Below are 26,782 nucleotides of genomic sequence, written 5' to 3' on the forward strand. Positions count from 1 at the left end.
AATGGCAATGAAATGTTGGCTGTCTGAAATAAATGGTAAAACACCAAATCATTGGCTGACTTGGCAGAAAGGCAGTCGTCTTTGGTTTCAGACACGGCCATTATCAGTTGAGTTCACAGCTTGACATGGAGCGTCCAGACCACCGTAGGGATCCAGGTTCAGAGCTTCTCAACCCCAGGTCACACCAGCGGTTTATGAACGCCCGCCGTCAGACCCATATCCGTGGGGCTCGTGATGCAGGTTTTGTTGAAACTGGGTCACAGGTGTTCATTCCATCCAGGGGAATTCATGAAGCCATTCCTCTAGCCTGCTAATTTCTGTCAGTCCTGTGGCTGTGCTTCCAGCTTTTACAGCTAACCTATTTGTCTAAGAAATTCACATTTGGCTTATGCTGGTTGACAATTTTTCTTTTTAACCACATTAAAAATATGAGAATCAATGTCGGCTTTGCTCCAATTTAAGCTCTGTTTACTCTCTGGACCCGCATGACCAAACTCTGTTATTTCATGTTTTAGTATCCCTTGCACATAAAATGTCTTCAGTACTGCACACATACAACTTAACTTATTTAATATGGCTAACATCTTTATTGAAGGAAGTTGATTTGCCCAGTGGCCATGTTCAAAAGTGTGGGGTCAGTATAAGATCTTAAAGAAATTAATACACATTAGATTGCTCAAAAGTGACAGTAACAAAATGTACAATGTTACCACTAAAATATGAAGCAGCACTACTGTTTTCAACATTGATAATGAGAAATGTTTCTTAAGCAGCCAATCAGCATATTAGATTTCTGAAGAATCATGTGACACTTGATGCTGAAAATTCAGTTTGATCAATGGAATAAATTACATTTTAAAATATATTACAATAGAAAACGGTTATTTTAAACATTTCACAATATTACCATTTTTACTGTATCAAATAAATGCAAACTTGATGAGAATAAAACACTTAATCTTTATAAAATCATACAAATCTTATTGATCCCAAACTTTTGAATGGTAGTTTATTACTATATTTATGACTTGTTCTTTGTATATTTCACTGTTCAGCAGTTTAAGTCAACGTGTTTTTGCACAAACTCTGTATTTAAATGAAAATCACTCTTGATATAGTAAAAAAAGAAAAGCATGCCACACATCCTCTAATCCAGTTTTATTCTTTTTCAGCAAAAGAGGAAAGGGAAAAAAAAAGGAAAACAAGAAAACAAAAGAAAGGCTACAGAATTTTATCTTATCCATATCTTCGCTTTTTGTATGCTTTTTTTTTTAAATGTTAACCTAAAAAGGGCAAAGTAATGCAGCTCTATGCTTAGAGTGAGAGTTAACCAGAAACACAAAGGAGGTTAAATAAGGATTTTTCTTAAGATACACAATATTCATCTCTTATCTTCAGTTGTCCATGTCGACATCAACAGAAAACCAGTCAAAGTAATAATAATAAAAAAAAAAATTCAAATAAAACAAAAGCGCCGGTAAATTGAGACTCCGCCTTCCTCGTTCCCACCAGAGTTGAACACATCCCTCCATAATGCCATGTATGGGAGGGAAGGAAAGAAAGCAAAAGAGAGAGAAAGAATCAAGAGAATACAGAAAGAAAGGTTAGCATGAGCAGGCAGGAGAAAGAACAGGAAACTAGTGAGAATGATGGAGGAAAGAGAGAGAAAGCAAGAAATAAGGGCAAAAAAGAAAAAAGCCACCGAGATCTTCAGCTGCTTTTAAAGAGGCAGAGTGTATGATGCAAGGGCTGATGGGAGTTGTACGAGGTTACAGAGTGTGTTTATTCAGACCTGAACGAACTACAGTTCTCAGATGAGCTGTGGGCGGCTCTTTCCCAACTGAACCCAAACCGAAGGGTACCGTTTTGATTGCACCGAACGGTGTAAGTGCATATGTGAGTGTGAGTGTACGCGAGTAGAACAGGCACGGCTCTGACGCGGATCGGCCGAGAGAATCAACTCGAGTCGCGGCAGAGCCGGGCTTTTTTCCCGGGACGGAGTGACTCGTGTGATCCAGGTCACCCCCCGTTCCCTCGGTCAGCGTCTGTCCGTGTGTTGGAGAAGTAGTTCCCAGAGGTCTCGATCGATCGATGCGTTTCCCCTGGAGTCGATCGCAGCCTCTGAGACAAGAGCAGTTCTCCAAAGTACAGGCCGCTTGGGAGCCCACATTGGTCTGACCTACTGACCTGCATATGCACTGGGTGTGGAAGGGGACTGAAAACAGAACGTTAAGGCTGTGCGGGTCGCCTGTGTGTGATGAGCACAAGGCTACTGAGGGGTCAGAGGTCAGAGGTCAAGCAGGGGTGAGGGGTCCTCTGAGATGTGTTGGAGGAAAAAAGATGCCACTAACAGGTGAGTGATCGGTGGATGCGCATGTGTGTGTGTGTGTTTGTGTGTGTGTGTGTATGTGTGTGTGTGGGTGCGTGCGTGTGTGCGAGTGTGTGCGTTCAAGAGCACTCCTCTCCGATGCGCTGGCAGGTTCGGCCCACCTTGCGGTCCAGTTTAACCATCTTCAGCACAGCTTCCTCTCGGCCGCGGCCCAGATGGTCAAACATACAGTCGTGTTGCTCCGGCAACCGGTGCAACATGCAGAACACATAACCTGAGAACGAGAGAGAGAGAGAGCTCACAATGAGATGGAAGTGTTGTATAACCTGCTCAAGGTTGGTTTTAAAAAGCGTTTAACAGGAAGTAACACTAATTTGACAGATTTTAACAGCATGCTTGAGTACATCTTGCCACACACATCACAAATGACTCTAAAAAGTCACTATTTAAGTCACTTAGCCTGCTGAAGTTTCTGCTTTTTAACATCAATGCCAAAGAGATTATATTGATCTCAGATCATTTCTAAGTAAAAGATTTTAGTGGTGCTTGCCCATGCAATACATCACTGGCATGAGGAGTGTCGCTGGGGGTTGTTACTACCGTAACTAGAACAAGTTTTAAAAAAAGGGTCCCACTTTATATTAAGTGGCTTTAAGTACTATGTACTTACATCAAAAAATAAGTACAATGTACTTATTGTGTTCAGGTTGTATTGTAAAACACTTTTGCTGCTATTGAGGTGGGATACGGGTACGGTTAGGGACAGGTGTGGTGGATTGGGAAGGTTTAAGGGTGGGTTAAGGTGTCAGGGAAGGGTCAACAGTGTAATTACAAATGTAATTACATAAATTAATTACCGCTGTAATTACATGCAGGTATTAGGTAAGTACAATGTAAAAAAACATGTAGTTACACAATAAGTACATTGTATCAAATTATTCATTTCAATGTAAGTACATAGTACTTAAAGCCACTTAATATAAAGTGGGACCAAAAAAAAGAATTAAAAAAAGCCAACGAACAAGTCTCTATGAGATCCTAAAGCTTGATATTGCTGGTCTGTCCTTCAATGCAATTCTATGGGACTTGTTTTGTTGTCGGGAGTTTTCAATTTACTGTTTAATTGGCATGACAAAAATTGTGAGATTTGATTGAAGCTCAGCTGTACTAAAAGGTAAATATGAAATAAAATAATAATAAAAATATATAGTGCAAACAAACAAATAAAAAAAGTAAAATAAAGTCATAAAGCCAAAGTTCACGCTCAATTCATATTTATTGCTCAGAACTGATTTCTTTTTTAGGCTGCTCACATGATGTTAAATGTGGCCAATATTAGATTTGATTATGAACTGGTAGCAGGCCTGAACTGACCGTATGTGCAAAAGAACGATAAAAAGACAAAGCGCAGCACACTGTCATACGGAAGTAAACACAGGGGTTACTGAAGTCAACATTTAAGTGTTCTTTTATAAGGGGATGTGGCACGGAAGACATCATTTGTGCGCAGGCAATGAGGAGGATGCAGATTAGGATAAGAAAGAGAGCAAATGTTTTCTGCAGTGTCAACCTATCCTAAAGCTTGCGCTCAGGTTTCTTCAATGCAATTTTATGGGATTGTTTTTTACAATTTCTCTCCAAATTCAATTGCAGTTTCAATCTGGTTTATTGATATAAATTGTGCATTCAGATTTGTTTGCAGCTAAGCTGTGTTAAAAGCTAAATAATATGAAACAAAAAAAAGTTAAAATATTTAATAGTGCAAACAAACAAATAATAAAATCAATAAAAAGAAAGTATAATAAAGCAAAAGAAAATAAAGAAAATGTGTGTGTACCATGTGGTTACTAGAGTGTTATCTAGCACAAAATGAAGTATCGTTTATGATTATAGCACAAATGTGCAAAGTTAAAATGCCTAACACCAAACTGAGAAATAGCTACGCAGCTAGAAAACACCACTTCTTTATAAACAAGACAATCGTAGATTGACTTCCTAAGTAGCGTGAAATTGTAATATCGGATCATTTCAAAGTAAGTAGGGCTGGGCGATAAAACGATAACGATTATCGCGATATAATTTTTCTCGATAAAACGATATCAAGAGTTCGATAATGTTTATGCGCCAAAAGCAGAACGAAACTCATTTGAACCGCGCGCCACACGGACCATTTATCCGCTCGGCTCCAAACCGCCGAGCGCGAGCTCACTAGAGCCGATGCGTTTACTCTGATCGCTCTCGTCACGAGATCTTGAATTCAGCGAGGAACACAATGTCTCAGTGATTTATACCAGTTTAAAGGCAGATGAAACAGCGCTGACAAACAGGAGAAACACTGTGCGCAGAAGGCTTTTCCGTCTACAAATTCCCATCATCTACCAGGGATTTACTGTAACGTTAGCCTAGTAATATTAACTGCTCCATGAAATGTGGGATATACATATTGAATGTATTATATTATTAAAGTAGACGATGTATTAAAGGACTGATGGAATATAATTACAGTATTTAATAATGTATTTAGGCTACTGTTTTTCATACAAATACCATAGAAACCATAACGTTACATTTTGCCATGACAGTGAGGTTATCATGATCTAAATGCATGATACTGGATGACCAATGGTTAAGTTTAATAAAACTCAAACAGTCAGAATATTACATTTTACCAAATAAAAATGAGCACATGCAGAAACTAAGAAATTAATTGTCCAATAAAGATATTTATTTTGTTAAGGAAAAATGACAAATGTTTGAATGTTCTACCTCAGATTTGTGAAATGTTCACCAGTTTGGCAAGTGTTTGTCCTGATAATATGTTCTGACAATAAAGAGTAGTTTAAAACCACAATTAACGCTCTGGTTTCTACAACTTGCACTTAGGAGCAAAAATCTGCCTTTAAACTTGAAAGAAATAAAGATTTGACTTTTATCGTGATAATTATCGATATCGACTGATATAAAAAAAATTATCGTGATTTTTTTTTTGGCCATATCGCCCAGCCCTAAAAGTAAGTAACCAGATTTTAGTAGTGCTTGCTTGTGCAAAATTCATCGGCATAATGCTGAGGTAAAAATTTAATTTCAGCTTTTAATTTGTTTTTTGGGGGCATAACAAATGGGGTGCATTCATATTTGCTTGCAGCTTAGCCAAAGACTTCAAATATAGAAAGACAGTGCACTCATACGGCGGAATACATCCTGCCTTCTAAATAAAAGAGCCAATCATCGATTGGTAAAGTCAATGCGTCACTGCAGTCAGTGTTCTGAGATGCGCGTTTCACGACTGCACATGCGCATTGGCTGGTCCAGCCTGAAAAATGCAGTTTTCTATCATGATTTGAGCATTTAAAAACAACATTTTTGAGATAGTTGTTGTCAGATTTCATTTTAAAATATGAAATTTAATCGTAAGCTTGGTGAACAGCTTTGGAGAATTTGATGTTTCCCCATTCAGAGAGAAAGGAGCTGTACTTGCATGACTGAAATACTGAAGCTGCCCGAGAGGAGTTTCAAACAAGGCCGCCGAGTGAAATGACTTAGTAGTTAAATCAGAGAAAATAACACAATAAAAAATGTATAATCATATAAAATAATACATATTATAATAATAATAATAATAATAATAATAATAATATGAAATCTAAAATTAATAGTGCAAAACAATAAGGTAAAATAAAATACTTAAAGGGATAGTTCACTTTGAAATTAAATTTTGGTATGTTTTAGCTTACCTCAAGGGCATCCAAGATGTAGGTGTCTTTTTTTACGCAGTAGTTTCAATTTTGATATTTTTAGGTCAAACCGTTCTTGTCTGTCAGTCATTGAATGCAGGTCTATGGTCACTGTCTCAAAGAGCATGCACAGAGTCCAAATTAAAACAATTCCCCATCGTCCAAATTAAACAATTCCCCATCGTAAGTACACATTGATGGCCTAAGACACGAAACGAGCGGTTTGTGTGAGAAAACGAACAGTATTTATATCGTTTTGAACTCTTGTACACAGCCACGTCCAAGTGATCTGAGGGCGCGCGCGCATCCTGGTGTGTGACGTGTACGCAGACTGGTGCATAGATATATATACACTAGAATAGATGTCGCCTTAAAGACATTCGTTCCAATGAACTGCCGTAGCCAAGGCGACATCTAGTGTATATATATCTATGCACCAGTCTGCGTACACGTCACACAGCAGGCAGCGCCCGCGCCCTCAGATCACTTGGACGTGGTTGTTTTATAAGAGGTAAAAACGATATAAATACTGTTCGTTTTCTCACACAAACCGCTCGTTTCGTGTCTTAGGCCATCAATGTGTACTTACGATGGGGAATTGTTTAATTTGGACGATGGGGAATTGTTTTAATTTGGACTCTGTGCATGCTCTTTGAGACAGTGACCATAGACCTGCATTCAATGACTGACAGACAAGAACGGTTTGACCTAAAAATATCAAAATTGAAACTACTGCGTAAAAAAAGACACCTACATCTTGGATGCCCTTGAGGTAAGCTAAAACATACCAAAATTTAATTTCAAAGTGAACTATCGCTTTAATACTTAAGGTGTTGCTGTGTGTTTGCTAAGATGTTCTGCCGCATAATTTGAGTTATCATTCATGACCGTATCACACATGCAGAGTTCAAATCCATAATCGATAAGACCAAGCTGAGCAATATCTACACTAGCAAACACCACTAACTATGCATAGACCAAACGTAGTTTGACTTCTTAGAGAGTGTGATCTGAGATCATTTCCAAGTAAATAAAAACCGGCTCTGCACACAGAGGATCCATTCCATCTTCAGAGCCTCATTAAGAAGAGAGTCTCGTTAAGGAGTTTAATATATTCATTAATACACATGGTGTTTTTAATGAGTCAGAGATGATTAAAAGCTTACAATGTTTCAATTACGACAGCCACAGAAGAGCTGCACGGCACTACACACACCAGTGCATCATGTAGCGCTATTCAGGGGCGACGCCGCTGAATATATATTCTAGATGAGTTGTCAGCTTCTGAATTGTTTGACGAAAAAGAAAAACAGGGTTGTTCTCACTGACTGCATGCAACCATAAACCCACAGCATAATGTGCTGCCCGATTCATGAAAGATTCGCTCAAAATGAAGCGGTTCATTTTAATGAATCATTCGAGTAGATTAGCAAATCAGTCTGAATCGAACACAGGATTTAAACACTTAAATTGACTGGGATTACTCACTTATACGTTACTGTACATTTTAAAAAGCATCCAAGCAGGTTTCCGAACCCTAGAAAGAAAATGCAGCATAGTTTTTCAACTGCAGGAGTCCTGCCTGAGACAAACATTATCCCGGCGGGATAATGACTCAGATGCGAGCTGTCATGGGAACAGTCAGATCCATAAGTGTATTAGCAGAGCAGTGGGAATTGTCATTAGACTGATGACTTACAATACCACCTTCAGTTTAACAAAACAAGACAAAAAAATAACTAGCACAGCCAGGAGGACTGATGTTAGCTGCGCAATTATGTTTAAACGCTCACTTTATTTCCTTACCTACAGTTAGCATCTGAAATTTAAATGACCGAGGGGGGTTAAATATACTTTAGTTCTGGAGGGATCTAAAAGTTCTCGCTGAAATTGCAAACAGTCAGGTGAGGAATGAACAGGCTCACACAGAATTGGAAAACCCATCATATACGCCGTCAGAACAAGTGACGTGATGTGACAAAACTAGAAAACTTTCGTTATCATCAACAAAGCTGTCGAGACTTGACGCATGCGAGTCAGGAAGCGTTATAGTTTTGTCACATCGCCTCGCAGATGATACGGCGGCCATACTAACCACAGCGACAGGACCCCAGCTCCTGTTGTACGAGCTCCAGTTTGGTTTGGCAGCGATGGCACCGCCGACGGTTCTTCTGCTTGGGAACTCGTGGAGAATCTTCAGAACATGAGGCCTCTCCCACACGAACACGCTTCTCCGGGGACGACTCGCTCTCTGACCCTGAGGCTGAACACACAAACAAGAACTTTTAAACTGCAACTGCATCACTACTGCAGAACTACCTGGTGCGAGTTGAACTGCACTATATAGCACACTGGAGAGCACAAAGAGCTTCAGTTGGGAAGCAAGTGTTCGACTTACCATGCATCTCATTATTAAACGGGGGGGAAAAGGTAGTTGGCATGGTTTATGATGGATTGAAGGTTAAACCATTCAGAACACCATAGTAACAACCACCAAGGGCGACATTCTTTAAACCTCAAATCTCTCTTTAAACTGCCCAGATATTCAAAGCACATTCAGTGTGCATGTAGTTTGAATATTTGGGCAGTCTGAAGAAAGATTTGAGGTTTAAGGAATGTAGGCCTTGCTAGGTTGTTACTATGCTAGACAGGTGTTGCCACACAGTGACCTATGAGAACCTGTATTTCACAAGTAATTTAAAGTCATTATATTTCACAAAAACAAATAGTTACATAGGTACATGTATAGTTATTCTTCATAATTAGAATTAAGAATAAGAAACAACAGGACACATTTAAGAAATATATGCATACAGTAAGATACAAATGAAATAAACAGTACATTATTAAACCGTTTTTGAGGTACAGTAAATCTATTTAATAGTAGGATTCAAGTTAAAAAAATACAGATATTGAATAATTAGATAAAATAAAATAAAACTGCAGTCTTCATTGTATGAATTTAATATATACTCTTTTGACTAAGAGTCAAAGCTATTCAGTCAAGAGCAGTGAGTGATTTTCTCTTTTTCTTTTGTTGTTTGATTAGCATTAACGACAGAGGAGCAGGTTTATTAGGCTGCTGTCACTAAGAACTAACGCGTGGATCTAATATACTGACACATCCGATTTCCAACTGTTTACATTCCCTTAAAACATAACCAACTTTGTTTATGAGAAGGCAGGCATTTTGACAATTTTGTTTTGTGATCGCATGCTGTTTAAAGAGGCAGGTTTCTATGTGTTAGTCTGCTTGAGTACAGAGTTCATGATTTCTTTATTTCTTTATTGCTCTAACGCATCAATAACTTTAGGCAGTTCGCATATATTTACATACTGCAATATAAACTATATACCAAAATCTCTATCCACTGGCACTTTATATTGTCGCTACAATTTCACCATCCATACCTCCCAGCGCTAAGAAGCAGATATATCATGGAGCCCCTAAGGAGGGACTTCAGAGTCGGCAGAAAGTTTGCAAGTACTCTAGACAGAAGTATGGCTTGACCAAAGCTTGAACTCCATTGATTTAGCTCTCTCTGACCTTGGTTAGTCAGTCTAAACCAAAGCTTCCTGTGCTTTCAGAGCTTTGAAACTCTTCTTTTTTGTGGATAGAGAGGTGGAAATAAATGTGTACGGTAGGTAACGGGTGGGAGAAAAAAATACATTAATGCACCACATTTCTACATCGATTCACCAAAAAATAATAATTGGATATTTAAATTAAGTTTCCTAAAAAGATGTTGCAACAAAAAATTAGAGATAAAGACATATTTTGTGGAATATGTAACTCCTGATTACCTTCAAGCAGCTGCTTTGAGACTTTCAAACCACTTTTGTACGCTGCTGTACATTTACAGCTCAGTTCCAAAGTGGTGTGATGTGCTAGACTATTAAAAGCTGCCAGACACACACAAGCACAAGAGCAGTGATGAGGTGTACCTGAGTCGCAGGGTCGTTTTGTAGGAGTGGATAGCGTGCCGCGAGCTGTGTCTGTACTGGAGACTTCTGGGAGACAGAGAGAGAGAGAATGATAAGATTTAGATTTATGCATTTGGCAGATACATTTATCCGAAGTGACTTGCATTGCATTTATCGGTTCATGCATTCCCTGGGGATCAAACATATGACCTTGGCGTTGCTATTTAGGAGTGTTCTTCGCTGCAAACCCACCATTTGAGAACCACTAGTATAGATCTCTAAGGATTCAGACTTTCTGACTGTCTTCAACTCAGATTTCACATTCCCAAAACAAACATTATAAATGTGTCTGTTAATCTTTTTCATCCACAATATTCAGAGGTCTATGATTCTCCATGACTGCTGTGGAATATTAAAATGATTAAGGCCCATCTGAGACTAGATGCGATGAAATATCATCTAAGTTATTACAGGTAAGACAGAAAACATTAGTGTGTCCTCACCGTCCTGTGCAGGAAGAGGCGTGGCTTCTGTCGAGGGCTCCTCGGAGCTGGCTGGCTTGGAGGACAGGGTTTGGCTACTGCTGCTGCTCGTCTCATTGCAGAAGACTGCTGATTGGCTATTGCTGGAGCTGGGGGCGGGCTCTGGAGTGCAGTCCTCGTCTGGCTGTTTCTTCTGTATGTCTGATGGAGAGAACAGAGAGAATGTGAGTCTCTCAAACATAGATTAGACATAATGATTATATAGACTATTATAGATTATATAGAGATGATTATTATAAGTAACTTACCAGCAAAACATTTGGAGCAAAGGTTCATGGTTTTGCTGGACCTGGAGAGAGAAAAGGACAAAGGAGATATTCTCTTAAATATCTGTATAGAGGAAGAGCACATCTCTATTGTGAAATGACCATCACAAAAGCAAAGTATAAGTAGTTGAAACCAACACTAGCAAAATTTCACGATTCTTGATACAGATTTCAATACTACTAGCCTGGGTTTCCCCATGCTGCCTTGAGCGCAGCGTGATTTTATTCACGCTGCTAGGCAGCCTGGATACCATGGACCAGATTTTCGCCTCAGCGAGGGGACCAATCACAGAACGGGGAGGGAGCAGCAAGACGATGACGACGTCTATGCGACACACCGAAGCAGTTTGTTTATAACTATGGATCCAACATGGCAGCAGAAGCAAAGTTACCTTTCGATGCAGCCTTAGATAGTGTTCTAAGTAGTTTATTTCGTCTTCTTCCTTGTCGAATTTCTGTCGCTCTACATACGTCATCTGGTATAATTGAAAAGATTGGCTATGAGCTACGTACAGGCGCATTTGATTGACATTCGTAGCGCCCAATAAACGGCTCTGGGCATTCGTAAACCACGCCTCAAATACGAGAAAATTAACATGTGGTTCCCAGACCACGTCTCAATGAGAAAGAGGTCTGACGTTAGCCAGGCTACAATACTACAGCAAAATCAAACATTCTTTATTGAAAACCTAAAAATATCCATTAATAAATTAATTCAATTAAAAAAAAATACATGTAAACCTATTTTTTTTAAATATCTATTTTTTATAATTAAAATTAAATAGTTTTTTGCTAAATTATTCAAGTAAATAATGAATAAAAAAAATATAAATAAAAAAGACTACCACACTTTTATTCAATGCATTTCCTGCGTGACCTTTCCAGTTGTTAATGATTACTGGGTAAAAATGTTTAGGAATTAATTTAATTCATAAATATTTGCTAATGAATCACTGAGACTTTGTGAATCAGTTCATTTGACTCACTGAAAAGAACTCAAAAAGTATTTTATAATACTGCAGCTTCCTACACGCGCAAGACGTAAGCTATTATTAGAGCAATCGGCAATGGTTTACACTTGTACGCGCATGCCCAGTGTACATGAATGGTCATGTGACATGTTTTCAGTTGTGTAGTGTGGACAGAGATCTTTTCTAATATGCAGTGGACACGCCAGTATGGACGAAAACGCACTAGTGTGGACATAGCCTCAGACACCTCTTCAGTAGAGAGTTCCTCAATGCTCTTTACCTGCAGGCTGAGGGCGGTGACATATCAAATACTTTACTTACACAAACACAACAAACATCCATTGCACTCCCTGCGTGCGACTCGAAACTCCCTCTCGGGATGACAGAGGTTAGCAATGAAAACAACATCAACAGACCCACAATCAAGCGCAATCATAATCAGCAGCCAATCAAGGAGGCGGAAGGAAGCATGTGGAGAGAGCAGGGCATTGTGGGTAGGAATAATGCATATTAAGAAGATGAGCACATTTGAGTGTAGAAGAGCACACCGCATGAACACCCCGATGGGGTAGCTGCGTGTGCATGAGCAATAAAAAGGTCGGAAAGGTGTTACTGACAGTGCTGACTGAATAACGTATGACGGTTGTCACTGAGATAAGCTGAAACAGTTAAACCTGTTGATCCACAGGACATTGTGCCTCCTGGGCACGATAGGCTGATCAATGCTATAGTGCCCGCCTATTATAATTGATCCGCAAATCGGCCTGAATGGATCACACTGGTGGAAAAGAATCGTCTAGTTGCAGACTAAAAAAATGTGCAGCACTAGGGATTACCAGTTTGATAAACCAGGGTCCGAAATTAACTTTTTTGCTCACCTGCCACGGGGACTGGTAGATGAAAAAAATCCACCAGCCAGGCATATTTTTTACCGGCCAAAATAATAAACAGCATTCTTTTTTTGTCACATATACATTCATTTAAGTAGGCTACATTTAATTGAGATAATAAGGTAGGCCTATTATGTTGTAGCCTGACTACGTCAGACTTCGTACTTCCGCTCAATTTCATTTCGCTTCTGTACTTAGTCTGAGACAGCTTCAGAGCTTTCTGTTTGCCACCGGTCTGGAAACAGCCGGGCCAATCAACGAACAGAGGGCGGGCTGAGAGCCGTGACGTAGACGCTGATTGTACCGTGGATGCGTAGATTTACTTCACTTAACCTGCAAAAGTCGTTCACAGCCATGTTCACGCCGGTATTTCGCTCGATGGTTTTGTTTTTGCATCATACATGTGTTTACAGTGGAAGTTAAATGCGGCTGAGCATGCGCATAACACACGCCATAACCAAACGTTATGTGATTGGCTTACGGGTAACCAATGATTTTAAACTTCAGACAAGCGCCCCCCCGCGAGAGAGAAAACACTTCTCTATTATGCCATTCCAGACTCTGTCTACGAAGCAAAGAGAAGTAGCAGAGTCTGGTATTACCAGGCTAATTATGTTGAATACAAACATACAAAATTGTCCAGAGCAAAATTTGAAATGTATAATAAAAAAAAAATGTTGATTATATATATATATATATATATATATATATATATATATATATATATATATATATATATATATATATATATATATATATATATATATATATATATATATATATTGATCAAAATGAGAGAAATATATGAAATATTACTATCATTGGGGTGAAATAAAATTGTTTTTGTCAGTTGTTACCTGACTCATGTGGAGGGGAAGGCAGAACGTACTGGTCACTTACATAACCTCGGTTCCCTGAGAGATAAAGGAACGAGTAGGCTATTGCGTTGCAACGCTATGAGAAAACTAATTTTCTCGAGAAAAGAACGTCCATGGTGTGTAAAGCAGAAGCAGCCTGGCCAGCGGCGGAGTATGCACGATCCGCGAGTGCTGAAGACGTTCTGCACGGCTTCGATGAGCTTTGAAGTACGGGGAAGCTTGACGTTTGGCCGCTCTGAATAGTGGGTGCATAGAAAATTGTATATTTTGGTATGAACATTCACCCGCCAGTGTGGCGGATAGCCTTTTGAAATTTACTCGCCAAACGGAAAATCTACCTGCATTTGGCGCTTGTTCATTTCGGACCCTGTGATAAACCATGATAAAAATTCCAAACAGTTAGTATTACAGTATCTGCAGAATAGCAGATCTATATTTCGCTAAGAAACAATATACAAATAAGAATATTTGCTAAGAATTGTATACAAATCAGTTGTTTTATTTTAAAGCTCCAATATGTAACAATTTTGTAATAAAATTTCCGAAAATAACTTGCACAGTGTGATATATTTCCTCCAGTTGTGTACTTACAATATCTCAAAAGTCTCCAAAGATTTTTTATTTCAGAGAAATTCCGATTTTAAATAACTGTCCGTCCCGGAAAAGAAATGTCGCCTCTCAGTGACGCAATGTCCGCACTATCCTTTTTTTCCGGTGTGGACCATGTGATATTCCACCACACCGGAATATCACATGGTCAAATGCGGAAGTGGTGGTTATAGCCATAGACTGTATGGTTATAGCTGTTATGGATCACGATTACTCTTTGGCGAGTATTGAAGTGCCAACAAAACGAAAGCGTCCATATTCGGATACACGCAGACTGTGTGACAAACGGAGGAATAAAACTCGGATAAATATCGGCCAGGCGCTTTCGAGATGGAGAGAGCTGCGCGACAATCTTGGACTTGACAGAGACTCTGCTCTCGCGAGTGTATTGATAGACAGATAAGCAAATCATATTTTTTATTATTGTACAAGTAACGTAATAGTTACAGTAAAGATGATTTTAATAGATATGAATTACACCACATGCCTGTAATAATATAGCATAACATTTCACGTTCCTTGCAGTTCATTAATTATGATGACATAAAATAATACGATCAGACATACAGGTAATACAAAAACGAATAAATTACCTCATCCGTGATCATGACTCATTAATTCCATTTAGATACATCGCTAGATGGTGAAAACGCATTAAAAACGACATCTCCCATCGTCACCTCCTTCATAGTGTCATCAAGCTTCGCCTTTGTTATTGTTGGAAACTGCGCCCTCTTGTGGTGAAAAAAGTTACATATTGGAGCTTTAACCTTTTATATTATAGTAATGTACCAGCTGACTGGATTCCCAGTTGAGTTTGGTAGTTGAGAGATTTTTTTTCCCCTGAGAAAAATGAACATGTACTCAACATGATCAATATCCAAATGAATCGATATTGAATCGAATTGAATCTATATCGGAATCGAATCGCAAGCTTATGAGCAGAAATCTAATCATGACATTTATGTCAATGCCCAGCTCTAATAAAAACCGTATTAGTCATTCTAAAAGTTGGCCTATTGATGACTTCTGAGGATGACAAGGAGATTGGTCTATTCAGTAGGCTCAAAGTTGACTAACAAGACATTTTCAAAAGCGCTTTTCCTTGTTTTATTTATTAGTTAGAAAAGGTTTAACTCAATATTGTAACTATTTACAAAAGCTGAATAATCGATCAAATCTTACCGATTATTTGGGAAAATAATCAACTATTACGATTAATTGTTCTAATAATCATTAGATGAATCAATTATCAAAGTAATCATTTGTTGCAGCCCTAGTTGGAAAAAAAAATACATACAGCATTTTTACTGTGCAGCAGATAAACTTTTACATATTTTCAGAGAATGCAACGGTGAGTTTATGTGTGTGCGAGAATGTGTGCATGGTCTTCCTCGGTCACATGATTCCTAGCTAATCAAGCTGGCCTCTCTCTGGATTAATCTGACATCTCCTGTTAAATGTCATCTGCAATTACTGCTTATGAAAAGAGGCAACAGCCCAATCAAGACTCCAGCACACACACACCTCAGCCCACTTTCTGTACAGACACTGTGTGTGCGACACATTCAACAACCTGAGGAACACAAATCGCATCACACCATTAATCAAGCCATTTTCCTAATAACCACAATAACACTGAATCTAATTTGTAGATGTGATTGATGCAGTGCTTCCTTACATAATGAACCCACCTGCCAATAACTAAATCTAACTTAATTAAAATAAAACCTGTTTCAAAAGCAGCAAATGTGTATCTTTAAAAGATTATGCAATTTCCTGCAAACACTCAGCAAAATCTGAGTTTCTTTCAAAAGCAATACAAACCAAAATCTCATTTTGACTGATTCACTAAAATCACTAGCTTTTTCGACTTATTTCATCATACCTAGTCTTTTCTCATCACATTCAACAAATAGTGTTTCAAGGGCAAGCATGAATTGGATTGTTCATATCTGGGGTTAGAAACTTAAAACCCCAAATGAAAACAAGAGAGTCTCTTATCTATCCGACTAACAATTCCATTTGTATTTATGCAAAAGCTCTGTTTCACTCAAACAGGACACGTCAGAAACAGAGCTGCTCATCACCAACATGTGAAGTCCTACCTATAATAATAATTGAGCTCACACAGAAATAAACAAATCACTGTGTGTAAAGTCAACATCTACAGTGGATTGGCAGGCAACAGGAATGTTGCATGTTTTAAAAGATGTTTAATTCAGGTTCAAGGTTTCCTACACTATGGTCTGAAATTACTGCACCTACCTTAGAGGAAATAAAGGCAACATTGAAATGGTGAAGGTTTTAATTGGCAATAATGAGAGTATTCTGTGGGAATCACAGGGGACGGTGCATCCAAACACAACAGATGATCTCACTATCCACACTCATTCCCAACCCGCACCAGCACCCAAAAGATAATGCATGCTTGAAAATGAGAAGGCTGACATGCTAACAGGTGTTCAAATGTAAGATGCCAGATGGAAGTATGGAAATCGAATGAAAAATGAAATGTCACAGCTGCCCTTCACACTTCAGCCCCTTTGAACTGCAGTGCCCTCTATCTACACAAACAGAGAAATGTCTTTAGAAACAAAGCAAACATCATACAATTAGGACGGTTAATAATATGCAACAGTAGAAATGTGCCAGCAATTTTGCTATATCTTTTAAACCACTTATTTATTGTGAATAATCTGATCTTTTGGTTTGCATTCATAAAGCTCAAAAATCAAGCGATATTAAGTTTTTAATTCACTAGATTATCCAAAAATAGGCATTAACACATAGGCCTAGTTTATCCAATATACAAATTTTTTTCATTGCATTTACAGCAAAAATAACTATACTATGACACAAAATCTTGATAGACTAGAATTTACTAGAGGATACTAATGATACTAGAATTTCTGAAGCAAAAGATGAAGTTGAGATCACAAACAAAACATTACCAATCAACATGGCACCTGTATAACTTCATAACTATTATCCTTGCTTGTACTCCATATATAGTTATCCACATTTTCAGACAACCAACTGCACTACACACAGGCCGAGTTTACTCGCATGACTTTCCATCAGATACTTCCTAGCAGTTGGTCTAATCTTGACATGTTAGTGAAGATGTAGGTGTGCACAATTTGTCTTGACTGGTTATCAAAACAGAGCAGCGTTTGCTTGTCATTCAACACCAGTTAGGCAGGTTGAGGGAAGAACCACTCACGTTTTGATACTGCTTTTACACACGAAACAGGTTAGCCGAAACCTTTTCCTCAAGTATCGGTTTTCTAGGATTTATGTTCTGCCTAATCAAAATAACTACCTTACAAGTAGGGCTGTGCAATTAATTGAATTTCGGCTCCCAACGATTACCAAAATAGTACAATTGAGTAAAAACGTTTAATTTGCCATGTTCTGTTTTGCAAGAACACTCTTATTTTGTCTTGTGTTCTGAATGACACGCGCACATCCGCCCCTCCCGAAGCCATAAACTCTCTCAGCCTATACAGTCAGGGAGCAAGTCGTGTGCTTATCATCCGCTAGAATTTAAAAACTCAGCGCGAGTAAAGATGGCAGAAGGAGGGCAGCCACAGCAGGGCTTGGTGAGCAAAAAAGGCAAAACCAACTCCGTTGTCTGGGAACAGTTTGGCTTCGAGGAATCCGATGTCGAGCAGAAACATGCAAGATTTGCTACATGGTAGTGGCTGTCTCTATTATTTATTTTAATAGTTCAAAAAGTACAATAAATGTTAAAAAAATTTTAAGAATTGTTGAAAGAGGTGTCTTTTTAATTAATGCAACACGTTCCCAAAGTCATGTGAAATAATCATGTTACATAATCGTGATTTCAATACTGACCAAAATAATCGTGATTATTATTTTTTCCATAATCAAGCAGCCCCACTTATGCTAGGTATAACGCTTAATTTCAGATTTTGATGGAAAACGATCATGATGTGAGACCACTGTCTTTAGTGACATTACAAGCCATCAGTAACTATAATTTGGTCCACATTAATCCCTTCAAACTACAATCAGAGTCAGACAAAAAAAGTTTCAGTTTAACACTACATAATCACAAGAAGTCAGTTTACTTATTGTCAGTTATATTATTCACCAATACAACAATAAGAGTCAAGAATATCAGAATAGAGATGGGCTGTGGCTTAAAGCTGTGGGATGTACAGCCTTCAAGAGTCTGTGACATTTTTTAATGAGGTTTATTGCCTTATAAAGGCCAGATATGACGTGCTCTGTTAATGCCCAGTTTCATGTCTAATGTGGATTTTCAATGACAGCAACTGTGCCACTTGAATAAAGAGTCCAAAATAAACCACAGCTAGAATCTATTTATGAGTCTTTCAGCTGCACAAATATGACACATTAAAAGCAGAGAGGAGAAAATGACCAGAGTGATTATGATGATGAAAAGACCAATTTTTAGATAATTCACCACGTGTATCCACCACAACACACACCTATGTACACTCACACAGACTTTAAATTACACCCTGACTTCATTCCAGAACAGGGCTCGACAATAAAGACCGCCTGACCGTCTGGAGCCAGCGTAAAAGAAGCTCGGGACAGTTGACGGAACGCTCACTTGCCCAATCAGGTCAGTGCTGCACCATCACAAAAGTTTATCCTTTGCACGTGTTTTTAAGCCTTGCCAATTTTAAATATTCAAACGCAATAAGACGTGAAAGAGAACTCAATTCTGTACTTGCTGTGTGAGTATAAGAGACGGCTTTCGGATGTGTGCTGCGTACACAAGACTAAACAGCATCTATTGTGTCACCAGGACACTGAGGACAGTGGATTTGCATTGGAGTCTATGGGCTCCTCCTGTAGGTAGTGTGAGCTTGTTATCTGCTCGAGCTCTCTTAGGTATGGATGCTGACGCGGATGTTGTCCCGGGATTTCAGCAGGTCTCCAACTTTCCATTTTTTTGCTTTGCTTGCCCTTCGTCTCCAACCTCTGACGTACTGGCAGCGCTCCCTTCGTCCTCTACTACCAGAGTCTCTTTGATGAGTCCGGATTTTGTATCCTTGTCATTGATATGATCCCCCTATATCTAGGATCTGAAAAACAGGCCTTTGCCTAAAGTGTTTATGAGGCAGTCGGTTCATAAACACTGTTTCGAGGCAACGTGATTTCAGAGTCCAGTCCAAGCTCAGATAATGAACCGTTAGAATCATATAAGGACACCTGACCACATATCAGTTGTGGCAGAGAAGTAGTTGACATTCATAAGCTCGCTTTTTTACTGTGTTGTACATTTTCGGCACAGCAGTCTCTGAAAAGTCGTTTTTTCCCGGCAACTCGTACTGCTTGTCAACTTTAAGCATTGTCTTGAATGCAGGTTTCTCCACCGTGTTGAATGAAACCATCTCAACGAGATACTGTGTAACAGCGTCTGTAAGGCTTTTACCTTGTTATCTGTTACTTTCACGGCTGTATTTGACAGATTTTGCAAAGGCTTCAGCTACTCTTAACTGTCGGCTGGTACCAGCCTTGATGCTTGTGGCTGGATGACAGTTAGCGAGATGAGACCTCAAATTCGATGTATTGCCGCGTGTAACAGGGACCATTTGCCGCAAATTGTGCATATTAGCATAGCCTATCTAATTTTGCTGGCTCATCCTTTTAATTCAGTTGAAAACCGCAATGTTCTCAAACTGGCGAAGTTATATTAGGTTTTGGGATGAGAGCACATGCTATTGTTTTAGTCTTATTCAAAATCAACAAAACACCGGATACAAACAGTTGGCGGGAAAATGACACTCGTAACACTCTTGTATTCATTATTAATTTATTTAACATTCAATGTACAGTTATCAATTTTAAAACAAGAAGGCCATAGCCTCGTGGGAAAAAAAAAAGTGAACACTATGATTGGCGCGGTTGGCTTGTCAATAGTGCGGTATTACAATATTTCAGTTGTCACGGCAGCCCTACTTGATGCAAACACCCACACAATGATTTGGCTGTCTATTAAACATTTGGCAAGTATGATCACAGCAGAACATGCACTGTCGCAGACGTTGAGCCAAAGAAAACCATTGTCAGATAAACAGCTTCACAAACATTTCTCTCAACCTCATAGTATCATTATTTCTATTACAATAACTCAAATTATCACAGAAGCACTGGAATATCATAGTTCGATGATAAACAACGATATCTACAGTTGTGATCAAAATCGATTAAATCACCTTTCGAAAGTAACTTGACGATTCAAATAAAGATTGTATCAATTACATCTTTACACCAGTAGGTGGCGACATAACTGACTGATAAATGTATTTGTCATAAAATCATTCATTCAAGAGATTTGTTCAAAAATGCAGATTTATCCAGTAATGAAACAAGTGAAGTCTTTATAATTGAGTCATTGAATCATTCATTCAAATTTGTATGCAAATTGATTGAATTGACTGGCCTCTATTTTAAAAACAAAATTATGATTCTTAATTTATCCAGAATCAGGCTTTATTATGAAGTATTAGGAGGCTGTCCACAGTTGAATGGTCAAAAACACACACAAAAAACGCCAAAATGCCAGTCTTGGCGAGTGCACTCATTCGGTAATGTTATATCTGAACGTAAACAGTTGAGAAAGAAAATGCATGAACATTGAATCATTGAATTAGATCTTAAAGTGACAGCAGCCTAATTTACCTGCTGCTATACATTTTGGTGTCAACATTTTTTATTACAAAACAAGGGTTATATGGAAATAATACTACTTCACTTTTTTTTGGGTGGGGCCAGTGAAAACTTTGGCAAGGCAAGTACAAATTGAAACCACTTAGCATTAAGCCCTGGATTTACAGTCTAATTTACACAAAACAGCAGATTGAGTCTATTTTATAACAGCTTAGTCAACGAGTAATGTGAGAGGGGCTCTATGTGATTGATTCAACTGGTACATGAGCTATGAAACATGTAATTACTGGTGTATCATCAGCATTTTACTTATTATTATCAAACTATTTATCCAACCTTTATTTTATTTTTTTTAAAACCTGTTTGATTGTTTAATGGCTAACAAATAAAAGATCATTGAAAAATCCCATCAAGAGGTCTCTCTTGGTCTTGCCTAGATCTGGTGCTTTTGTTTGGAGAACAGACAACATGGAGTGTCAAATGACTGCACCTGTGAGCCTGACACATGCTTGAAGAAGAGCCCTGATTTATGTGTCACTCAAGCAAAAGTCTATCTATCATTATCCTTTGATTCAGCTATATGAAGACACTTGCTGTGTCTTAATAAAGACACTTGCTGTGTCTTAATACCTAGGGAGGTGTCTACCTAAACAGAATTTCAAGACATCAGAGGTGTGTACCAAATGTTTAACCAACTGTCTAGGTAGGCGACTCACTAGGTTTTGATATAGGCCTACAGCACACAAATGATGTCCCCAATGATTAAAAAATCTGTTGTAAGCAACTCTACAAAACAAACTAGCTTTTGAGAAGGAAAAAAAAGTTAAAAATGTTGTCTAGGACAAGGGTTTCGATAAAAATAAGATCTGCCTAACTAACTAAATGTTTAAAATAAATAAATTGATTAAAATACAAAAATGTATTTAAATGAACGGTACTACATCTAACAGTACAGTATTATTTTAGTGAGTTTCACCGTATAAATTGGGACCTTTTACATGAAATATAGAGCTGCCTATTAAATTTTAGGATGGGAGTCCCTCACACAATGATGATCACATTTAAGGGACCATCACATTTAAGGGGCCGTAGCATCTAAAAGATTACAAACCCCTGGTCTAGGAAAGCCAACACACAATGTTTTGAAATACAGCACAAACACAATGTCCCCTGTGGTGCCCTAAAAAGCTGTCTAGGTAGGCTGCTTACTATGTTCTGAAATACAGTCCACAAAATTATGCCACTTATAATGGCCAAATTGTTTTCTAGGTAGGCAGCACACTATGTTCTGAATACAGTCAAATTAGTAATCATAATACTGGCTTTTTACGTTTTGAAATTGAACAAAAAATTATGTCCCCCTTTGATGCCCCAAAAATTGGAACAAAAATGTTCACCAGGCTTTTAAATACAACAGCAACATTATACAATCTATAATGCCAAAATGTGTTGTACAGATAAGGTTTTCAAACACAGCCAATGATTGTGATAGAGGACAGTAAGATGTAGGCTAAGTGATCTGTCAGTCCAGCTCACACGGCTCGTAAAAAAATACTGGATCGCCCAAATCTGCTTTTGATTAGCCCTGCTGTTTATATGTAAAACGTGTTTGATGGAAGTGTATGTTTTATGCGTGTATTTGAGGAGAAACAGCAGCTGTAGATGTGAAAAACAGGAGTGGTTGTTCCCCACCCCCATCCATCGGCCTACAACAATGAACAACAAACACTCCACATTTCATTCACATTTATCGCCTTAATCCACATCAAATTCGCCGCACGGGTACACTCACGTGTAAAATGAATCATCTTACCCCCAAAATCCACAAGGGCAGCGGGGAGGAATACTAGGCGGCTTGCTGCGCTCGCTTCCTGTGTCCCCCATGGCGGCGATGTGAAGGCGGCAGGTTTCTGCAGGAAACACCGGGGATCCAATGGCGGCCTAGTGCTTGTGCGGGAATTCCTCGGCTCGACGTTTGATCAAAAACGCTTTACAACGAAATCCCCGAGCTGAAAATGCAGCGTAAGAACTGAAAGATACAGACACGAGCAGCCGCTACTATAAATTCGAAGTAATTAAGACAAAATTCAAGAAATTAACGGCCGCGTACAGTCCGACGGACCGCACCGGGAGTCGAGGCCGATCAGCTGGCGAGTGGAAGATACCAACTCCTAAATAGGGTTTTGTTAATCATGAGTAAAAACATTTAAATACTCAGATTCCGGTTTTACACAAATTTACACAAAATATTGTTGTTAAAAATTGAAATACATAATATGATGTTTAAAGGTTGTCGGTATATCATTAATATCACGTGTAATAACGTTTTATCTAAACAACGTTCCCCCAAAAGGAAGTGGAACGGTCCAAGCTGTATTCCTTGTTTGTAAAGGGGATTTGAGCTTTAAAGCTGTTTAAGTACAAGACCTGCTGTAGACCCCTGTATAAGATGAGCTGCACATGATGGCCTTGACTACAACACATATTTATATAGTTATATTATATAGTCATTAGAAATATGAAATAACACTACAAATACATAGCATTGAATAACGCATTGACAACACACTGGCTCGAGGCCATAGAGTATCCTTGGAAGGGGGATTCCAGTGATCGAATTTTACACATAAAGTAAATTATATTATATTTTCGCCTTTTAGTATGGTTAACAAAAATTGCTTTGTGTGTTGAAAATATTCAGGGTTCAAATCTATTTTTGTTTACACGATTTATCATGAACTAAAACTAGAAAAGGAAAGTGCATCAATTTGTTGTAGCATGCCTGAATGTCTAAAGCTCTTGAGTTACTGTATGTGCTTAATGAACTTGAATACTTTATGAATAGGGCTACTTCAAGATCTAAAGATCCATCATAGATGAATGGATGGATAAATATGGATTCTGTTCACATAAGTAGGCTACTTAAAACCATTATATTGTTAAAGAAATGAAAGCCAAATACAAATATAGACATATTTTTATAATTTTTTTCATAATATTAAAATCAAGAAGTCCAAACATACATTCAGTCATTGAAAGTCTATATAATCTCTGGCTGTACAGGAAAATCAAAATCCAATCAATTAGAAAAATAAAGCACATTGTGACAGAACATGCGAAAGGTCTGCTGATGTTCCTTAGTTTGGTGGATGTAATAGAAAGTTGCAGAATGAGTCAGAGTCAAAATTTTGGCCTTGGGTTTGGGACTTTTTCCTAAACCATATTCATATACATCATTCATAATTTCAGACTTCCGAAATAAAAATACTGAAAATACACTGCAAAATAGAGATTTCATGTTCACAATTTTATTATTATAATATTCTAGCAAAGTCAGAGTACACAAATAGACAACACAAAGTAGAGTACACAAATAGGCCTAATATATAGGGGAAACTCGAGCTTTAGTTGTCAGTTTATTTTTCAAAATCAAATTTTTAATAAGCATATATTCTTGATGGGCACAATTTCTTAAGCATGTATAAAATTACATCTATGTTGACATTTTATGATGGCAGTAAGAACACAATTCATGAAATGGCAAAAATATAAAACGTAGCATATAGTTATATCAAAGAATGTGGCTACAAGAAATTGTAATTAATGATTACAATAATGAAATTACAACATATAAACAGTGGGGTTTTTTTGTGACAACATGCCCCAAATGTAGTCAAGTCACCTTTATTCATATAGCGCTTTACTTTATAATTTTGTCTGTACAGCAGCTCTAAAGGAAATAGTCATTGTTCAGCTGAAGTTAGATCTTGATTCATTTCCTTTGTAAAGATCATCAGTTCCTAAATTATTATTATTATTCATTTAATCTATATGAAATAGTTCTGCAGAAAACAGTGATGTCGTCATCCAGCTCAGTTCAGTTCTCATCCAATAGTGTTAGTGCAGTCAGATCAATAATATTGTTGAATATTAAGTTTCCCCAACTAAGCAAGCCAAGGGTGACAGTGGCAAGAAACCCAAACTCCATAAAGTGACAGAATGAAGAAGAAGAAAAAAACCTTGGGAGAAACCAGGCTCAGTCGGGGGGCCAGTTCTCCCTCTGGCCAGTAAGAGCATAATTCATGAAACAACAAAAATAAAAAGTAACCTTGTGGCTAATAGAAATTGTAATTAATAATTACAATAAAAGGTCCCACTTTATATTAGGTGTCTTTAACTACTATGTACTAACATTTAAATTACTATTTTAATACAATGCACTTATGTGCATACATTTTCACATTGACTTATATTATTATAATTACCTGCATCTAATTACATCTTTACAGCTATAATTACACTGTTGGCCCTTCCCTTCCCTTTTAAACCTACCCATACCACCAAACCTGACCCTAAACCTTAATGTCAGTACATTGTTGTGTCTGCAAATATACAGGGTCCGTAAATTCAGTCTTCAGAAATTACAAAACAAATTTAGTCACTGTTTCATGACCTACCAAACATTGGAGTGAGTGATCTTTTCTGTATCAGCATATGCTCTGTGCAACCATGAGCTGAACATGAGTGGAGGGTGGAATGATTCCCTTTCAAAGCAACATCTCCCTCATCAATGGCTAAGTCCAGCCTGAGGCCTCCAGGTCTCCTGAGACGCTCCACACAACTTCAAAGACAAATTTCCCCTCATTTCTACACACAGAACTTTAGGAATTAATGAGAAACTGTTTCAAAGATGACAGAACTATAATGTAGCTTGAGCGCTTCAAGAGTGACACAGATTCGCTTTATTCCACAACGTTTCACTCACCCGAGTCGCACATAAACACCGAACAGTCACTCAGGAAAATAACCATCTGATTGATACACATATTCATGAGGGTTTACAAGAGTTCATGTCAACTTCTCAACTTTTTACAGAGTTAGAAATCCCCCTGTACCCTCTGTGTTGTTTCCTGCCTGAAGTAAATCTACAAAGACTACACTCTCAAAGGAGGTTTGATTATTTAATGGGGGAAATCAGGAGGTGTGGTGCAGCGGGACCTTGAAGATGCATTGATGTGCAAAAAAAGAGAAAGAAGCTCAAGGTGCCTGGAAGAGCGGGAAAACAACTGCGATCATTTTTGCAGTGAATTGATGAACACGGGTGAACTTTCATGTTTTTCAATAACACTGCAATGAGGCCTTTAGGGTAAAATATACTCAGATGTCACTTATATATCAAGGTAGGTGCATTCAAAAGTGCTACATTGAAAGATGAAGGTTTCAGAGTGATATACAGTGTCCAATGCCATTCAGTGGACCTAGTGCAGGTGCAAATACACTTGAAGCAAACAGGCATGAAGTGTCTTATGCTTGCTACAGACTGCGATTTCTGCAATACTATAAGATCATTAAAAATCACACTTGTACGACAAGAATCTAATAAATTTGTAGACTTCACAATGTTGACATCTGAATCATAGGCTACACTGTAAAAAGTGAACAGTTGGATCAACTTAAAAAAATTACTTCAATTGGTAACACCTAAAGAAATTAAGTTTTCTCAACTTAAATTATCACGTTTTTCATGATAAAACATGAAAATTTAAGTTGAGAAAACTTAATTTCTTTAGGTGTTACCAATTGAAGTAATGTTTTTAAGTTGATCCAACTATTCACTTTTTACAGTGTACGACTCAAGTTAGTACAGAAGAATAAAACATCTTCAGCATGCACTAGAGGTAAACAAATGCAAGATGAATCGCACTTTGGCAATTGTGGTTTTTATGTGCAATGAAAAAAGAGGAGGAAGTGAAAGAGGAGAATATGGATGAGGAAAAGAGGCCAACTTGGCATGCCAATCTTGCAAATGAAGCTTGAGGTAAATAGTAGTTTTAAGTTTTAGTGCCATGTCACGTTGATCAATATGCCATTTCATGTTGTGTTTTCATTAGTAGACGTAGGTCGTAGCAGCAAACACACTGTGATGATCATTGCTAAATTTCAGATACTGTCAGAAAATGATCA

General features: G+C 38.1%; 1 protein-coding gene across 3 annotated transcripts in view; it reads right to left on the reverse strand.

The window, feature by feature from the left end:
* Nucleotides 1–1,895: 1,895 nt before the first annotated feature.
* Nucleotides 1,896–26,782, reverse strand: part of zfand3 (zinc finger, AN1-type domain 3) — a 33,674-nt gene continuing 8,787 nt past the window's right edge. Inside the window, exons 1-6 of one of the 3 annotated variants that reach the window (XM_079856015.1) lie at nucleotides 22,632–22,990; nucleotides 10,778–10,818; nucleotides 10,491–10,670; nucleotides 10,009–10,074; nucleotides 8,159–8,326; nucleotides 1,896–2,603 (exon numbers count right to left, since the gene is read on the reverse strand). In XM_079856015.1, the coding sequence (XP_079712141.1) occupies nucleotides 2,449–2,603; nucleotides 8,159–8,326; nucleotides 10,009–10,074; nucleotides 10,491–10,670; nucleotides 10,778–10,818; nucleotides 22,632–22,702 (681 nt within the window). In that variant the 5' untranslated portion in view covers nucleotides 22,703–22,990 and the 3' untranslated portion in view covers nucleotides 1,896–2,448. Of the gene's footprint in view, nucleotides 2,604–8,158; nucleotides 8,327–10,008; nucleotides 10,075–10,490; nucleotides 10,671–10,777; nucleotides 10,819–22,610; nucleotides 22,991–26,782 lie in introns of those variants that run through there. The other 2 variants (XM_079856017.1, XM_079856016.1) reach the window with 2 other exon arrangements.

This window comes from Squalius cephalus (genome assembly GCF_949319135.1).
Source record: "Squalius cephalus genome assembly, chromosome: 21".
In the NCBI taxonomy this organism is placed as follows: Eukaryota; Metazoa; Chordata; class Actinopteri; order Cypriniformes; family Leuciscidae; genus Squalius; species Squalius cephalus.